General features: G+C 45.5%; 1 protein-coding gene across 1 annotated transcript in view; it reads left to right on the forward strand.

Moving 5' to 3' along the window:
- The first annotated feature begins 68 nt into the window (after positions 1–68).
- The window catches only part of NDUFA10 (NADH:ubiquinone oxidoreductase subunit A10), a 33,807-nt gene continuing 20,404 nt past the window's right edge, over positions 69–13,471 (forward strand). The window contains exons 1-8 of the mRNA XM_066322368.1: positions 69–203; positions 1,015–1,183; positions 1,645–1,860; positions 1,944–2,030; positions 2,971–3,092; positions 4,558–4,637; positions 7,693–7,747; positions 11,257–11,342. Of these exons, the coding sequence (XP_066178465.1) occupies positions 102–203; positions 1,015–1,183; positions 1,645–1,860; positions 1,944–2,030; positions 2,971–3,092; positions 4,558–4,637; positions 7,693–7,747; positions 11,257–11,342 (917 nt within the window). The 5' untranslated portion in view covers positions 69–101. The remainder of the gene's footprint in view (positions 204–1,014; positions 1,184–1,644; positions 1,861–1,943; positions 2,031–2,970; positions 3,093–4,557; positions 4,638–7,692; positions 7,748–11,256; positions 11,343–13,471) is intronic.

The following is a 13,471-nucleotide window of genomic DNA, read 5'->3' on the forward strand; positions in this document are numbered from 1 at the left end:
TGTCCGGAGGCGTGTCCTCCCCTCGTGTTCGTCACTCTGAGGCGCCGCCTTTCGCGCCTGACGTCATCACCACGCGCCGCCGCCCTCCGTCCGGCGCCGCCATGTCCTTGTGGGTGTCCCGGCTCGGCCGGGCCGCGGCCGCCCCCGGCCGGTGGGGCAGCTTCGGGCCGGGGAGCGCTGCGCTGGGCTCCGTCCTGCCGGGGGTGAGCATAAACAACATGGGGCCGGGGATGCCTCTCCCCGGGGTTGGGCTGTCCCTTGGGAAGGGACATTCCCAGCAGGGAGCTGGGAGAGGCGGCGAATTGCGAGGCAGACTCGAGCAAATGCCTGAGAATGGAGTGCGGTGACCTTCAATGCGGCTGTGGTCAGTGGTGCTGCGAGGAAAGGAGTGTTAGATAGAAATGAACGCCCCTGTGTGTTAGGGAGGTCACTGTACCGCTCAGAATGAGGTTTGTACAGTGTTTGTCGGGGTCTGTGGAGGGCTCTGAGCAGGGCTCAGGAAGGCCTGAGTCTTCAAGATCTCAGGAAGGTCTTCACCCTTGCAGTCTAGGGGTGTCCCTCTTGCCACCTTTCAGGAATTGTGGAGTGGTTAAGGCTGGAAAAGACATCCGAGGTTACCAAGTCCAAACTTTTGCCCACTAAGCCACGTTGAAATGAAGCTGTAACTCTCCTAAGAGTGGATTTAGTGTTATTACATGCCAAACAACAAAGAAAATGCAAGCAAGAGTTTAGTATGGGATCTCCCTTGGGAGCCCTGGGTGTGTTGTGTGTCCAGCCTTCAGACTGAAAATTGTTTCATACTTTATGTCTTCTCAGCCTTTAATTTTATGAGCAACTTCCTAACCTAACCACTGCTTCAGTTGCTAAGCTGAAATGACAGTGCTAAGGTTACTGAGTAAAGATTTCTTGCACTGGATGCATATTAGAGTGTGTCCTCTGTGTGTGTCTGAAAAAGCTGCATTTTCAGCTTAAAACCCCTTCCAAATCTGCTGATTTCCACGTGTTTTCGTCCAGGCAAGAATCCACACCAGCCCTGAGCAGAGCCTGCAGTACGGGTGGCTGGCCTATGTCTTGGGAGAAAGGGCCAGCAAGAAGTTCACAGAGCACAGCAAAATCTTCACAGTGGAGGGGAATCTGTCTTCTGGGAAGGGCAAGCTGGCCCAGCAAATTGCAGAAAAACTGGGTATGTCTCACTCCTACTGTTTTTCTGAGAGCTGACAGAGTCTAATTGTGCCTCTTGTGTAGAGGAAGTTCACCAGAGCAGCAGTTCTGGATTGGGGAATGCTGGAGGGAGTGGGGACAGTTTGTGGGTGATGTTGGTGAGGTTTGGCACGGGGATGTGTTTCAGGTTTGTTGGATTTGTTGTGAGTGAAGCTTCATTTCTAACTGAAGAGTCGATGTGCTCACTGTGCTCCCAGTGAACGTGGATTTCCCACATGGCTGTGTTTGGAACAGCTCAGCTCTCCCAGGGCAGTGGCAGTGCTCAAGAGTTTGGGTTCCTTGCCGTGTGCTGTGATGGACAGAGGGGTTGGGGCTGTCTGGGAGCTGTTCAGGGAACACCTGTGGGCTCAGCAGCTGAAGAGGCATTTGCCGCAAATGGACACAGCTTATTTATTTCTCCTGTGGGCTTCTTCTCCTTGTCAGGAATGAAGTACTTCCCTGAGGCGGACATCCACTACCAGGACAGGATCTCGGGGGACGGGAAGCTGCTGCCTGAGAAGTTCAATGGTTTCTGTAACCTGGAGAAGTTCTACACAGAGCCCAAGTCTCCCGACGGGCACTCGTACCGCCTGCAGTACTGGATCTTTGGGAACCGTGTCCTGCAGTATGCCGACGCCTTGGAGCACCTGCTCAGCACAGGTTGGGGAATCCTGGAATGATTTGGGCTGGAGGGGACTTTGCAGCTCCTTTCGTTCCAACCTGGAGCCTGTTCTCCCTTGCAGGTCAAGGCGTGGTGCTGGAGCGCTCTCCCTACAGTGACTTTGTGTTCCTGGATGCTATGTTAAAGCAGGGATATGTCCACAAGAGATGTGAGTTCCTGCCAGCAAAAGGAAGTTGTCTTGTCATAATCTTTTAGAAGTCTGGTAGTTTACTTTACTTTAAAAAAGAAACAAGAAATTTGCTCTTGGAAGGAGAGATTCCTTTAAATATTCAGTGCTCATGGTGTGGCTGGGTGAAGCCAGTCTGATCTCAGTGGCAGTGAGAGGGCAGAAGATAAAGGGCATGTTTCACTTGTGAGAAAAAACTCTTTTTCACTGTGAAGGGAGTCAGCTCCTGGAGCAAATCACCTGGCATCTCCTGGCTGGAGACACTTAGAATGCTGTGGGTGGAGTTCTCAGCGGAGTGGTTGAGCTAGGTGATCAGGGGATGTTCCTCCCAACCTTAATGATTTGGTTTGGGGTTATGGGCACTGAGCTCCTGAGTTGTTGTTGCCTGTTCCTAGTAGATCTGTTCTTTTGGCTGCTCCTGAGGTGGAGATAACTGTTTTCTTGACTGCCTCCTGGTTTTGCTGTTGGATTTAAGAAGTGTGTATTTTGTATTTTACCACATGCTGTAAGCTGCTGCATGACTTTGAGAGCTGGTTGTAATGACCTGTGTCTTCCTGCTCTGCATTACTGAGGCAGCAAAGCCCAGCAACCCACAATTTAATACGAAATCCCAATTTGGATTGTACTGGAATCCTTGGGGAACAAACATCTTGATTACAGCTACTGCTGCTTACTGTCTCCAAATGGTGGGGGAAAAGCTGAGATTCCTCTAAACCTGAGTCAGGAATAAAGTCCCTCTTTGATATAACTGGGTTCAGATTCTTAGATCTCAGTGCATGGAACTTCTCTGGAGATAGTTTATTCTGTAATCTTCCTGAATTCTGTTTGAGGAAAAGGCTACCCTAAACTTGCTCTTACGAGCCCAGAAGAAGAGACTGCAAATACAGAGACAGGCAATGTGATTTATCTGTGTTTTACACAGGCCTTGATCACTACAAAGAGGTCAAGGAGATCAGCGTTTCTGAGTTTCTGCCACCTCACTTGGTCATTTATGTAGATGTGCCTGTCCCAGAGGTGCAGAAGAAGATTCAAGAGAAAGGCAAGGTAATTTGATCTTTGATTATTGCGTATTTATCTTTTGTGTTTATTATTACTTGTCTCTCACAAGTGCTGCCTGCTAGTGTCTGCTGTGATCACACCCTGTGTGTGAGTCTGGTGGGGTTTGCTACTGAATTCTGCTTCTGAGGAGCTGCTTGTCCTCTGAAGTGTGAGACCTGTGTGGTGCTGATGACTCTGTGGGCATTCTGGTGTGCTTGCTTTAAAAAAAACAAAGAGAAAATATCAACTTCTTGTGTAACTACATTGATACCTTGTCATTTGTGGAATGAAAAATGGTTTTAAGAGCAGGTGAAATTTTATACCAGGGTTTGTAGCTGCCACTTCAGGAGGGGTGGGCAGGTGATGTGCTGTTTGCAATGCACTTAGAGGTGGTATATTTCTTATTCCTGAGTGCCAGGAGCCCAGCTGGGCTCCCTGGCTCCTGCCTCTCAGTTGACTGCTTCCTCATACCTGTGCTGGGGTTTGTGTGTCAGTCGTCTGGGATCAGCAGGTTCACTTAACTCCATGAAATCCAGCAAATCACTGCTGGGTGACTGCATTATTGAACTAGTCTTGGCTCAGGAAAGCTGTAGGGTGCTTTTGGGGAATGACTAATCCAAGTAAGGTTTGTAATTGGGGGGAGGGGGGGTCCCCCCCTTTTTATATTTAGATGAGTGCTTGTAACTAACTGTTTGCAGATGTGTTGTGAGGATTAAAAGCTGTTTGTCTTGCCTTGTTCAAAGGCTGTGGGAAATGCAGTTTAACTCTGGAAAATCAGATAGATTAAAATAAAGCTTTGATTTATTAGAAAAAAATTTTCAGTTAGGAAATTCCTCATATATTGGGGGAACCTGTGAGTCCTTTTCCCTTGTGAGCATGAACATCAGTGGCATTTTTGAAACCTTTGGACAGGAGTAGCTGGTGTAGCTTATGACTTTTTGGGTCAGTGCCAGTGCCGAGCTCTGTAGGATCATCAGGACTGGTTTGGATCATGGCAGATCAGAGAAATCCCTGGTGTTTTGAAAATGTGACATGGAAAGTACACTGTGTGGAAAGCAAGCTAGTTAACAGCAGGGATGATATCCATGAAATTTCACAGGAGTTTGAAGTGGGTGTCTGCCCATGCACTTCTCTGAAACTGGAAATAGGTGCAAATTTGGCCTCCTTATGCAAAAGGCGGACTCAGACGGTCTTCTCCTGTTTTCTGGGTGACTTTTACAGCTCCCTGGAATGTGTAGTTAGCAGGGATGAATCAGTCCTTGGAAAGCTGAGGGCTACTCTAGATATTTCATGGCATGTAAGGAATTCCAAACCCTCCAAATGCCTTAATTCTTTGAAACTTTCACTGTGGTTCACTTGAAAGTTTGACTGCTTATCCCAGTATGAGGTCTTGGCAGGTGGAGGAGTCTGTGCTGGTGGGAAAAGGAAGTTAATTCCACAACTTTTTCTGTTTGTTTTTTTTTTTTTGTAGCCATATGAGAAAAAGGTGTCTCCTTCTTATCTCCAGAGCATTGAGGATGCTTACAAGAGGACCTTCCTACCAGAGATCAGGTCAGGAAAGCAAAATGTTTTGCCTCTTAGGTCTTTGAGAAAAATGTGTGCAAACCTTAAAATCCTGCCAATATCAACAAGTCATGTGAAAAAATCCTCCTTGTGCTGCAGGGTGCAGTAGTGTACCCTAATGAAGGGGTGCTGCATTCACAGCATAAGAACTGTAAGTCTAGTCACCTCTGCCACCCCAGAAATACAACGATGCCAGTGTCAGAAGATTAAAATGGGTTCAGGAGTTCATGGGTTCAGAAGATTAAAATGGGTTCTGATGTAGAGAATGCCACAGCTATGGCTGCTGTGTTTGCATGACCTGAGCAGAGAGTGATGCAATACAAGCTTTTTGCAGGCCTTTTTGGAAAGTTTTATGGCTTTTCTCTCCTCAGAAAGTCCTTTCAGTTGCCACAGAATCCCAGAATGGTTTGGGTTGGAGGGACCTTAAAGCTCAGCCAGTGCCACCTCCTGCCATGGGCAGGGACACCTGCCACTGTCCCAGGCTGCTCCAAGCCCTGTCCAGGCTGCTGTTGGACACTTCCAGGGATCCAGGGGCAGCCACAGCTTCTCTGGGCACCCTGTGCCAGGGCCTTGGCACCCTCACAGGGAACAATTTCTTATCAACATCCCATCTAACCCTGCTCTCTGGCAGTGGGAAGCCATTCCCTGTGTCCTGTCTCTGGGCTCCCCAGGCTTCCTCTAGCTGGAGTGCAAAAGTGTGTGCCTTGTAAACCTGGGATGAAACAGAGCTTTCCAGCTTTTCTGATTCTTACAGAAGAGCTCTAGGAAAACTAAAATTATCCTAAAAATACAAAAATAGAACTATGGTCCCTCATAATTCTGGAAGAGAAACTCTCAAAGGACATCAGATGAATTAACTGTGTAAGTTGTGCTGTATGCAGGAGGCTGATGTAAATCAGAGTAGATTCCCAGGTGTTTTGTAGCCTTCCTGTGTCCCTCTGGTGCTTGCTGTGTCTCCCCGGGTGGATCAGTGTGATGGCTCTGCCAGCTACTGAAGTGAATAACTCGATGTTGAGCCTATCACTCATGCAGGCAGGGGTTGGTGTCACGTATGGTTAGTGGCCTCCTTGTGTGTCCCCACAGCCAGCACACGGCTCTTGGGAGTCAATGGGAAGCCTTGGGAATGTCATCCCCCTGAGGGCAAACTGCTGCAGTCACTGGTGGGGAGAAAACTGCTGCTTGTTCTCTGGATCAGATTGAGCTCCACATACATCTTGTGCTCAGTGAGGCTAGATCCTGCTGGGATTTCACCTCCTTGCCCTCTGTGTGTACATGGTCAGTACCCCTGTTAGGCAAATCCTGTCAGTGGATGGGCTCCCAGCAGCCTGTCACCCTGATCAGTGTCTCTGTCCCCTGGCTGTGGGGGAGCTGGGAGTGTATGAACTCAGCTCCGTGCACCTCTGGACCTCAAGGTGCCTCCAGTCTGGGATAAAGGTAGAAGCCACAGCTGCCTTAACTTTTTGTTTGCTGGCAGTGGTGCAGGGAGCTGTGTTCATGCCTGGCTGTTACCTCTTAGTCTGCCTAGTTTGAGTCCCTGACTCCTGGGGTTGCCTAAATTCTGGTCCAAACAGGCTAAAAAGAGTTGTTGCAGACTGCTGAGCAAACTCCTGCATGCGTTCCATGCTGAAGTTTGTTTGCTTGTTCCTTGAAAAGCAGTTTGTTATTGGGCAAAACTCCTGTTATCTTATGCTGTTTAACTAGAGCAGCCTGATGCTGCCTGAAGTGGTTTATAGTGGATTTTTGCTTTAAAATTCATGCTTTCTCTCTAGTTGACTTGAATGACTAGTTATGAATGTCTTTTATGTTTTTATTGGTAGTGATTTGTGAGCTGGGTGCTGTGGCAGGTACTGCCTAGTGATTTGGAACAGACAGTGTTTGGGTTCTGTTTGATCTTCCTCTTTTCCGGGAGCAGAGCCTTAAGATTGGTAATGTTCTCCTTCATATCCAACACTGCTTCCACTGAGCAGCTGTTGTCTCTTAAGGAAAGCCCTGATAATCTGCAGAGTCACTGAGCAGCTGTTTTCTCTTAATGAAGCCCTGATAATCTGCAGAGTCAAATCAAGAGATGGGATCAAGTGATTTGATCGGCGTTGTTAATGCTGCTGTCAGGCTCTGCTGAAGGCTGACCTCTTCCTTGGGCTGATATTGAGGAAAATCTCTTATTCCAGGTGCCTTCCCCATCCCTGGAGGTGTCCAAGGCCAAGTCCTACAGGGCTTGGAGCAACCTGGGGTAGTGGAAGGTGTCCCTGCCCATGGCAGGTGGTGGGAACAGCATGAGCTTTAAGGTCCTGTCCCACCCAAACCATCTGGGATTCTGTGAATTTTACTCCATGCTCCTAAACTTTGCAGTATGATGTTCCATACAATGTCCATATTGGGCAGCTATTCCAGGGCCTTCCAGGTTATCCAGGCAACAGCTATTGCTGAATGTGGTTGAACATGTATAGTGTGAAAGGTTCATGCAGGAGCTTCTGCTGTGGCTCTGCTATGCAAGTGCCTTTTCTCTGAAGGCTGCTGGCTGACAAAGCCAATCTTGTAACTAGGAAACATTACCTTTTAAAAATGTTTTTACACTTACAGATATTTCTCCCTGCATTTGTGTTCACTGAGCTGGCTCAACCTGAGTAAATGAATGCCTTCTTCTCCTGAAATGACTCACAGCTAGTCATGCAATGGGAAAAAGGAAAGTCTTCTGAAGTAGTAGGTTAGACTGAAAATTTCACTTATTTTCAAGTAGATGAGGCAGCTATAATAGGTCTAAATGGAAACAAATTCACATTGTGTGATTTTTAAACCTTTTTCAACTGAAGTTATGTAGATATCCAGGCCATTTGCCCTTTAAAAGCAGCTTTCCACCTGCAAAGAGGCAGCTCACGGGTGCAACAGGAATTCTATTGCAACAGCTGGGAGCAATCTGAAAAATTGTAATAATTCCAGTTTGGTGTTTGTGCCTTTTAACTTCATTTCTGTTCCCTTTGGAGCTCTGGGGGAGAATGGGTAGAGCAGTTTTATCAAGGTAATTCAGTTTCTGTGTTCTTTGCAGTGAGAGCAGTGAAGTTCTGCAGTACACAGCAACTGCAGCTGAGGATGTGGAGAAGGTAAGTTTTGCTTTTCTGGCAGTAAGTTTAATAGATCTCCCTTGTTTCAGTGAACTTTCATGGAAGGCTACTAGCAGAAGAACGGAAGTAGTTTGCTTCACCATCATTAACTTTTCTTTCTAGCTGCTGTTCCCTGAGGGAAGGAGCACCAAGGTTTTTGAGACTCTGGACAGGTTTTGGGCACATTTCAGTTCTAGGGATAGATCTCTGTTAATAACAGTAATATGATGTTAACTGGATAATAATAATCCTACATGGAAGCTTGCTGAGGAACTATCCCCACTTGGGAGGAGGGAAAGGAGAATTGTCCATGGGCTGTCTCCATGGGTTTTTTGGGTCTTCATCCTAATGAGGTGACATTTCTACCCTACTTAGACACAGCCCAAACTCCCTCTATTTCAATGTTAATATGCAGTGTGATCTTGGCAGAGATTTGAGTGTTTCTTATATATATATATATATATATATGCAGTAGCCTGTACCTCATGAAGCTTATTAGCATATTCAGAGCATGCATTCATGCATTTTAGTATTTCAGTGACTCTTTATCAGACTAAAATTATTTTTTGCCTGAGGTGGCCTTCAAAGTTCTGGGTATATGAGTGTGTGAAGCAGAAAATATTGATAAGGACATTTCCTGGTCCTAAAATTAGCACTCCATCCCCTCCCATAGGTGCACTGCTGTTTGTCTCTAGGCCTTTGGGTTCTCTTTATAAGAACAGGGTTTTGTGCCACGTTTTGGGTCCTCTGCTGTTGTGGATGGATTTTTTGAGTCCTCCTGCACTTGATGATAAGGGTTATCGTTAATAACCAGTAGACCTGTGGGGTAGTGTGGTTTTATACCCCTAAAAAAGGGGCTTCAGTGTGACAGCAGATAATAAACAGAAAAAAACCCCCAAAAATCAGACTGAAATGAACAAAAAAGCTGAGGCTGTGGTGTGAATATAGAGAATCTGGAGCAATTACAGTTATTTTTTCTGGATAGCAACATAGAAGCAAGGATAGGAGTTGAGAGCTGTGGTGTTTCAAGATGGGGACTTGGTAAATTAAAGGAGGGTTGGGATAGGGGTTAAATGCCTGTTTTTCCCCTGTCCTTCTCTCTGGACACATCTCCGAATGGTCAGAATAAAGCAGGTTGTTTCCTCCCTAGATTTTTTTTTTTGTAGTAAACCCTATTTCTAGAGATTTGATTTTTTAATCCTTCAAAACAGGGCTTAGAGTCAGTCTTAATCTCTTATTGTTCAAGCAGTGACTCTCCTGAGCTCAGCAATCTTGTCATCGCTCTAAATAGGGTCATCAGATGCACCAGAGGAGTCCTTAATTTGCTTGGACTAGAGGAAGGATTAATGTTTGGAAGTCAAAGTACAGTGCCACAGAATGATTAAGGTTGGAAAATACCCTGTAATATTATCCAGCCCATGATGTTGTCATTGTGGGGTGTTGGTGGTAGGTATTGATACTTGGAAGAGTTCAGTTGTTTTTCCCCCCTTTTCTGTTCAGATTCAGCTTCCCTTTTGGGATGACACAGCAGAAATTTGGGAATAACGGTTAGTAGGAGGGCTTTGGCTTGTAAGGTGTGTGTTTACACAGGTGCATCCTCTTGACAGAGAGCAGTGTTCATTATCCCACTCCAACCTGTTTGCTTAGGGATTTGGGAGCTGAATTTTTTATGGCCTTCTGGTTTAATAACTTTTGGGTTGTTCAGAGCATGCATACACAGCCTGGAAATTATTTTTTTAAGTGTCCTAAAAAGGTCAGTTGGGGTTTCCTGTTGTAATTAACTTTGATTGTGGTGGCTGAAGGTTGAATGAGTGCTGAAATGAGCTTCATTAGGATGTGTCACACTGGTTTAGCACGAGTTTAGCTGGGATTGCAAAGTTAGCTGTATGCCTGACTTCTTTTAAAGCTTTTGATATTTGCTGCTAATTGCCGGGGGATACCAGGGCATAAATTAAAAAGTTGTTTTTCTGTCCTGGTTGGGAAACTGATGCCAGAAGCTGATGTTAAGGAGCTGCTGGGCAAGAGATTCTTCAGACATGATGATAACAGTGAGCAAAACTAATTTGGATACAGATTCCTTTCCCCCTGTAGCACACTATGAGCCCACTGTAGGAACTCTGTGATTAGTGCTGTTATCAGGTGCAGAAAGCTTCCAAAGCTTCGCTGTGGTGAAGGAATTGCTGTTGTTAAGCTTGTCAATTAAATCATTCAAAGGAATAATGGCTGTTTGAACTAACTTACCTTACACCTCTCTTCCTCTTGTCTTGGAGTTATGTTGCAGCAGTTTGTGCCTATAAAGTGTTTTTTCAGTCATGTCCAAACCATTTTTTCTCACCATGGAAACAATTCTGGTAAGAGTGGATCTATATAGTTGAAGCTATTTTGCAATAGCACTTGGTTATAATTTTTTAAGTGGTAATATCTGGGATTTAGTGTTTGTAGGGAATAATTAAAGTCGATTTAGTGTAAAGAATACAAGGATTTTTTATCATTCTGTTACTTCGTTGCTGACATGTGCTCACCTGTCAATGGGTTGACAATGTGCTGTCATAAATGTCCCCTCAGCTTTATCCTTTCCCTATGGAAAAGGTCTCTGGAAAGGGATGTTTGGAGTTGTAACAATCAACTCCTTCCCAGGTTGCTCGAAGGTGCTGTCTCCACCTCATCAGGCAACTGAAGTGCATCCTCCTGACACCAGGGCAGGACTCTCTCAGCTCTAGGCAGCCAGGTGTGATAAGCAATTATTTCCTGGAGCAGCAAAGATCTGTTTTCTGGTGGAGCCAGGCTGAAAAAGAAGCTAAAACCTGAAGACTGATAAGTTTGGGGATGCTGAAGGAATGATTTGCTGAGCTGGCTTTGCTTGTTTGAAGGGCTCTGAGCTGTGAGTGTTGCCTTTCCTTTCATGCATGAGCGAGTCGTGATGGCTGGTGAAATCCTGAGCCCTTGGACTGCAGCTCTTGCAGGCCTGAGTTTTCCAGCCTGAAAAACAGTGATGTGAACCATACAGCACCAAGGCTGATGCCACACCTGCTCCCCTGCCTGCCTCAGGGAATGTGTTACTGAGCCTCTCTGGGAATAAAACCAACCAAACTTCAATTTTGTAACAAAAAGGAGTTAAATTTAGACTTACCTCCATTTCCTCCTCATTTGTCCTCGGGGGTGAGGCTGTACCTTCTTTGCTTTTTAGCCCCATGGCAAGTTATGGAAGAATGGCTAGAATCAGGTAAGAATTTGGCAACAAGGCACCTCTCTGTCAGTTTATTCCCTGCCATCCAAAGCTGCAAGCACAGGCTGTTAGGAGATCCCCCCATGTGTGTGCCCAATGCTCCTGGCAGGGCCACAGTTTCCAGGAATAGAACTGGGAGATGATCATGTTACCTGTAGACGTTTGCCTTGTTACTACAGCTTTAGCAGTGATGCCTTTCTCATTTGTTTAATAACCTCTTTTGATTATTTCATTGATGTTTGGATCAAACCACCACTTAGTGAGCTTTCTTTTCTGATTCCAGGTAATTGAAGACATTGAGTACCTGAAGTTTGACAAGGGGCCATGGATGGAGCAAGATGATGTTTCTTTCCATCACCTGAGACTTTAGTAAGTGTGATGCCATCCAGCCACTGAGCAATTCTTTGCATCAAATTCAAGAAAATGGTCAAAGCCATGAGTTTTTAAAGGTGGGGTTATATTTAGTAATATTGCTGCCTGGTACTGGAAGGTGGTGTGGCATTTTTGCTGCTGATTGATGAGACAGAAAGCTCCAGACAAGTTTGAGTGGTTTTTGTCAAAGATCATTGTCTGCCCAGATGGAGGAGATCAGACTCAGACAGTGGAAAGTGATTTGTTGGAATAGAATTTAATTTGATTTTAATAATTCTTTGCAAGTGCACCGTGTTTCATTTGTCAATTTTGTTTATGTAAAATACAAAGAATATATATATATAAAGAATACAGTTGCACTTGTAAGGCTGTTAATGACAAGCTTCTCATTTTGCTGCAACTTAATCTTCAGACTGAATGTGCAGATGGAAATTTCAGTATAGTTACATTTTTAAAACAAATTTTAAGAGTTGCATTTTGGTCATTATTTTCTGGTCATCTCACAGGTTAATAGAAACACAGATTTTTAAACTGAGTATCTGCCCCTAAGTTTGTATCTTTGTTACAGGCATTGGACTAGCAAGTTAAACTTTTTTTGCAGACTTTCTTGATATTTTGTGGTATTTCTTGCATTTTCTTTTTTTCTTGCATTTTACTTTTCTGTGCTGTTACTTCAAATACCTCCTAAAAATAGAGATAATGCTCCTATTGTATGGTTTTTCTATCAGGGAGTGATGGAAGATTGCAGTGAGCAATGCTGGGTGCAGAAGAGCAGTGCTGGGTGGTGTCTGAGAGGAGCAAGTCATGATTTGGGTGCATTTTATGTATCAAAGATGAGGTTTCTTTGTGTAGTACTTGGAGGGTAACATCTGGTGACTTAGACTCTAAAAAATCATCACAATCAGACTTCCTTTGAAAGAGAAAATAAGTTGCTTGTTTTCCTGTACTCGACACTAGTGCAGGTATTAGGAGAGGATTATTAATTGTGATGAATAGGAGGGAGTTGAAGGAAACCTTCCAATTAGAGCAGTGAGTTAAGATACTGTATGAAAATTCTATTTCACAGTTTTAGAAGGGAGTAAGTTGCTTTCAGGACTCAATTTTTCATTGAACCCTGGAGGGGAGGGCGAGATAAGTCTCCTACATATGGCTCTTGTCACTGTAGGTAATATGAAATTATTTCTTCTTTTGGCAAAAAAGTGGGGTTGTTGGAAGACCCCAGAGTGCAATTAACTGCTTATTTAAACCACAGAATCATAAAATATCCTGTGTGGAAGGGACCCACGCTGAACATCAAGTCCAGCTCCTGGGGTTTGCTTTTGAATCTTTTTTTGTGCTGGGCTTGTCAGGGCATCAGTAAATGGATGACACACATCCTGTGCCAGTCGAGCTCATGCCTCACTCAGCTGAGTGAGGGAATCCTGGGCAATGTCTCAGGCAGCCTGGGAAGAGCCTCTTTGTAAAAATGTATGTGTTTGGACATGATCTTTCCCCATGGTAACACCAGAAACACAGGGAGCCTGCTGCAGGTCAGCTGTGTTGGAATTGCACGCTGGATTCAATGTCCAGGTGTGAGTCCATGAACCCTAAAGTCGATTCTTTTCTCACTTTCTCCACCATCCGAGTAGCAAAGAGCCCGTGGTCCCCACGGATGTGCAGGTGTCCCGTGTCTGTGTGAATTTTTCCTTTGGAGAGTGGCTTTCCCGCAGATTTTTTCCTGGTGCCGGCTCATGTGCTGGCACATGCTGCCCTCTCCCGGGTGTTCCTGGGAGGCTCCAGCAGCTGTTTAGGATCTTTTAGGATGGAAAAGCCTTCTGAGCACATGGAGTTCACCATGCCCCCAGCACTGCTGAGCCCAAGGCCAGCCCATATCCCCAAGTGTCACAGCCGTATGGCTCTGGAGCACTTCCAGGGGCAGTGATTCCACCACTGCGTGTTCCAATCCCTGACCACCCTTCCCGTGCGGAAGTTTCCCCTAATACCCAGTCGGAGTTGTGCCCTGTTTGGTTTTCCATCTGCAGTTGCTTCCCTTGCTGACTTCCCAGCTCCTGGGGATGTTGAGCCCTTCTGTTCCCTTCCAGTCTCAGCTTGTCCCAGCGTGTCTCAGGGACCGGGGTGGGTGAGCA

This window comes from Sylvia atricapilla, chromosome 7 (genome assembly GCF_009819655.1).
Source record: "Sylvia atricapilla isolate bSylAtr1 chromosome 7, bSylAtr1.pri, whole genome shotgun sequence".
NCBI classification, from domain to species: domain Eukaryota; kingdom Metazoa; phylum Chordata; class Aves; order Passeriformes; family Sylviidae; genus Sylvia; species Sylvia atricapilla.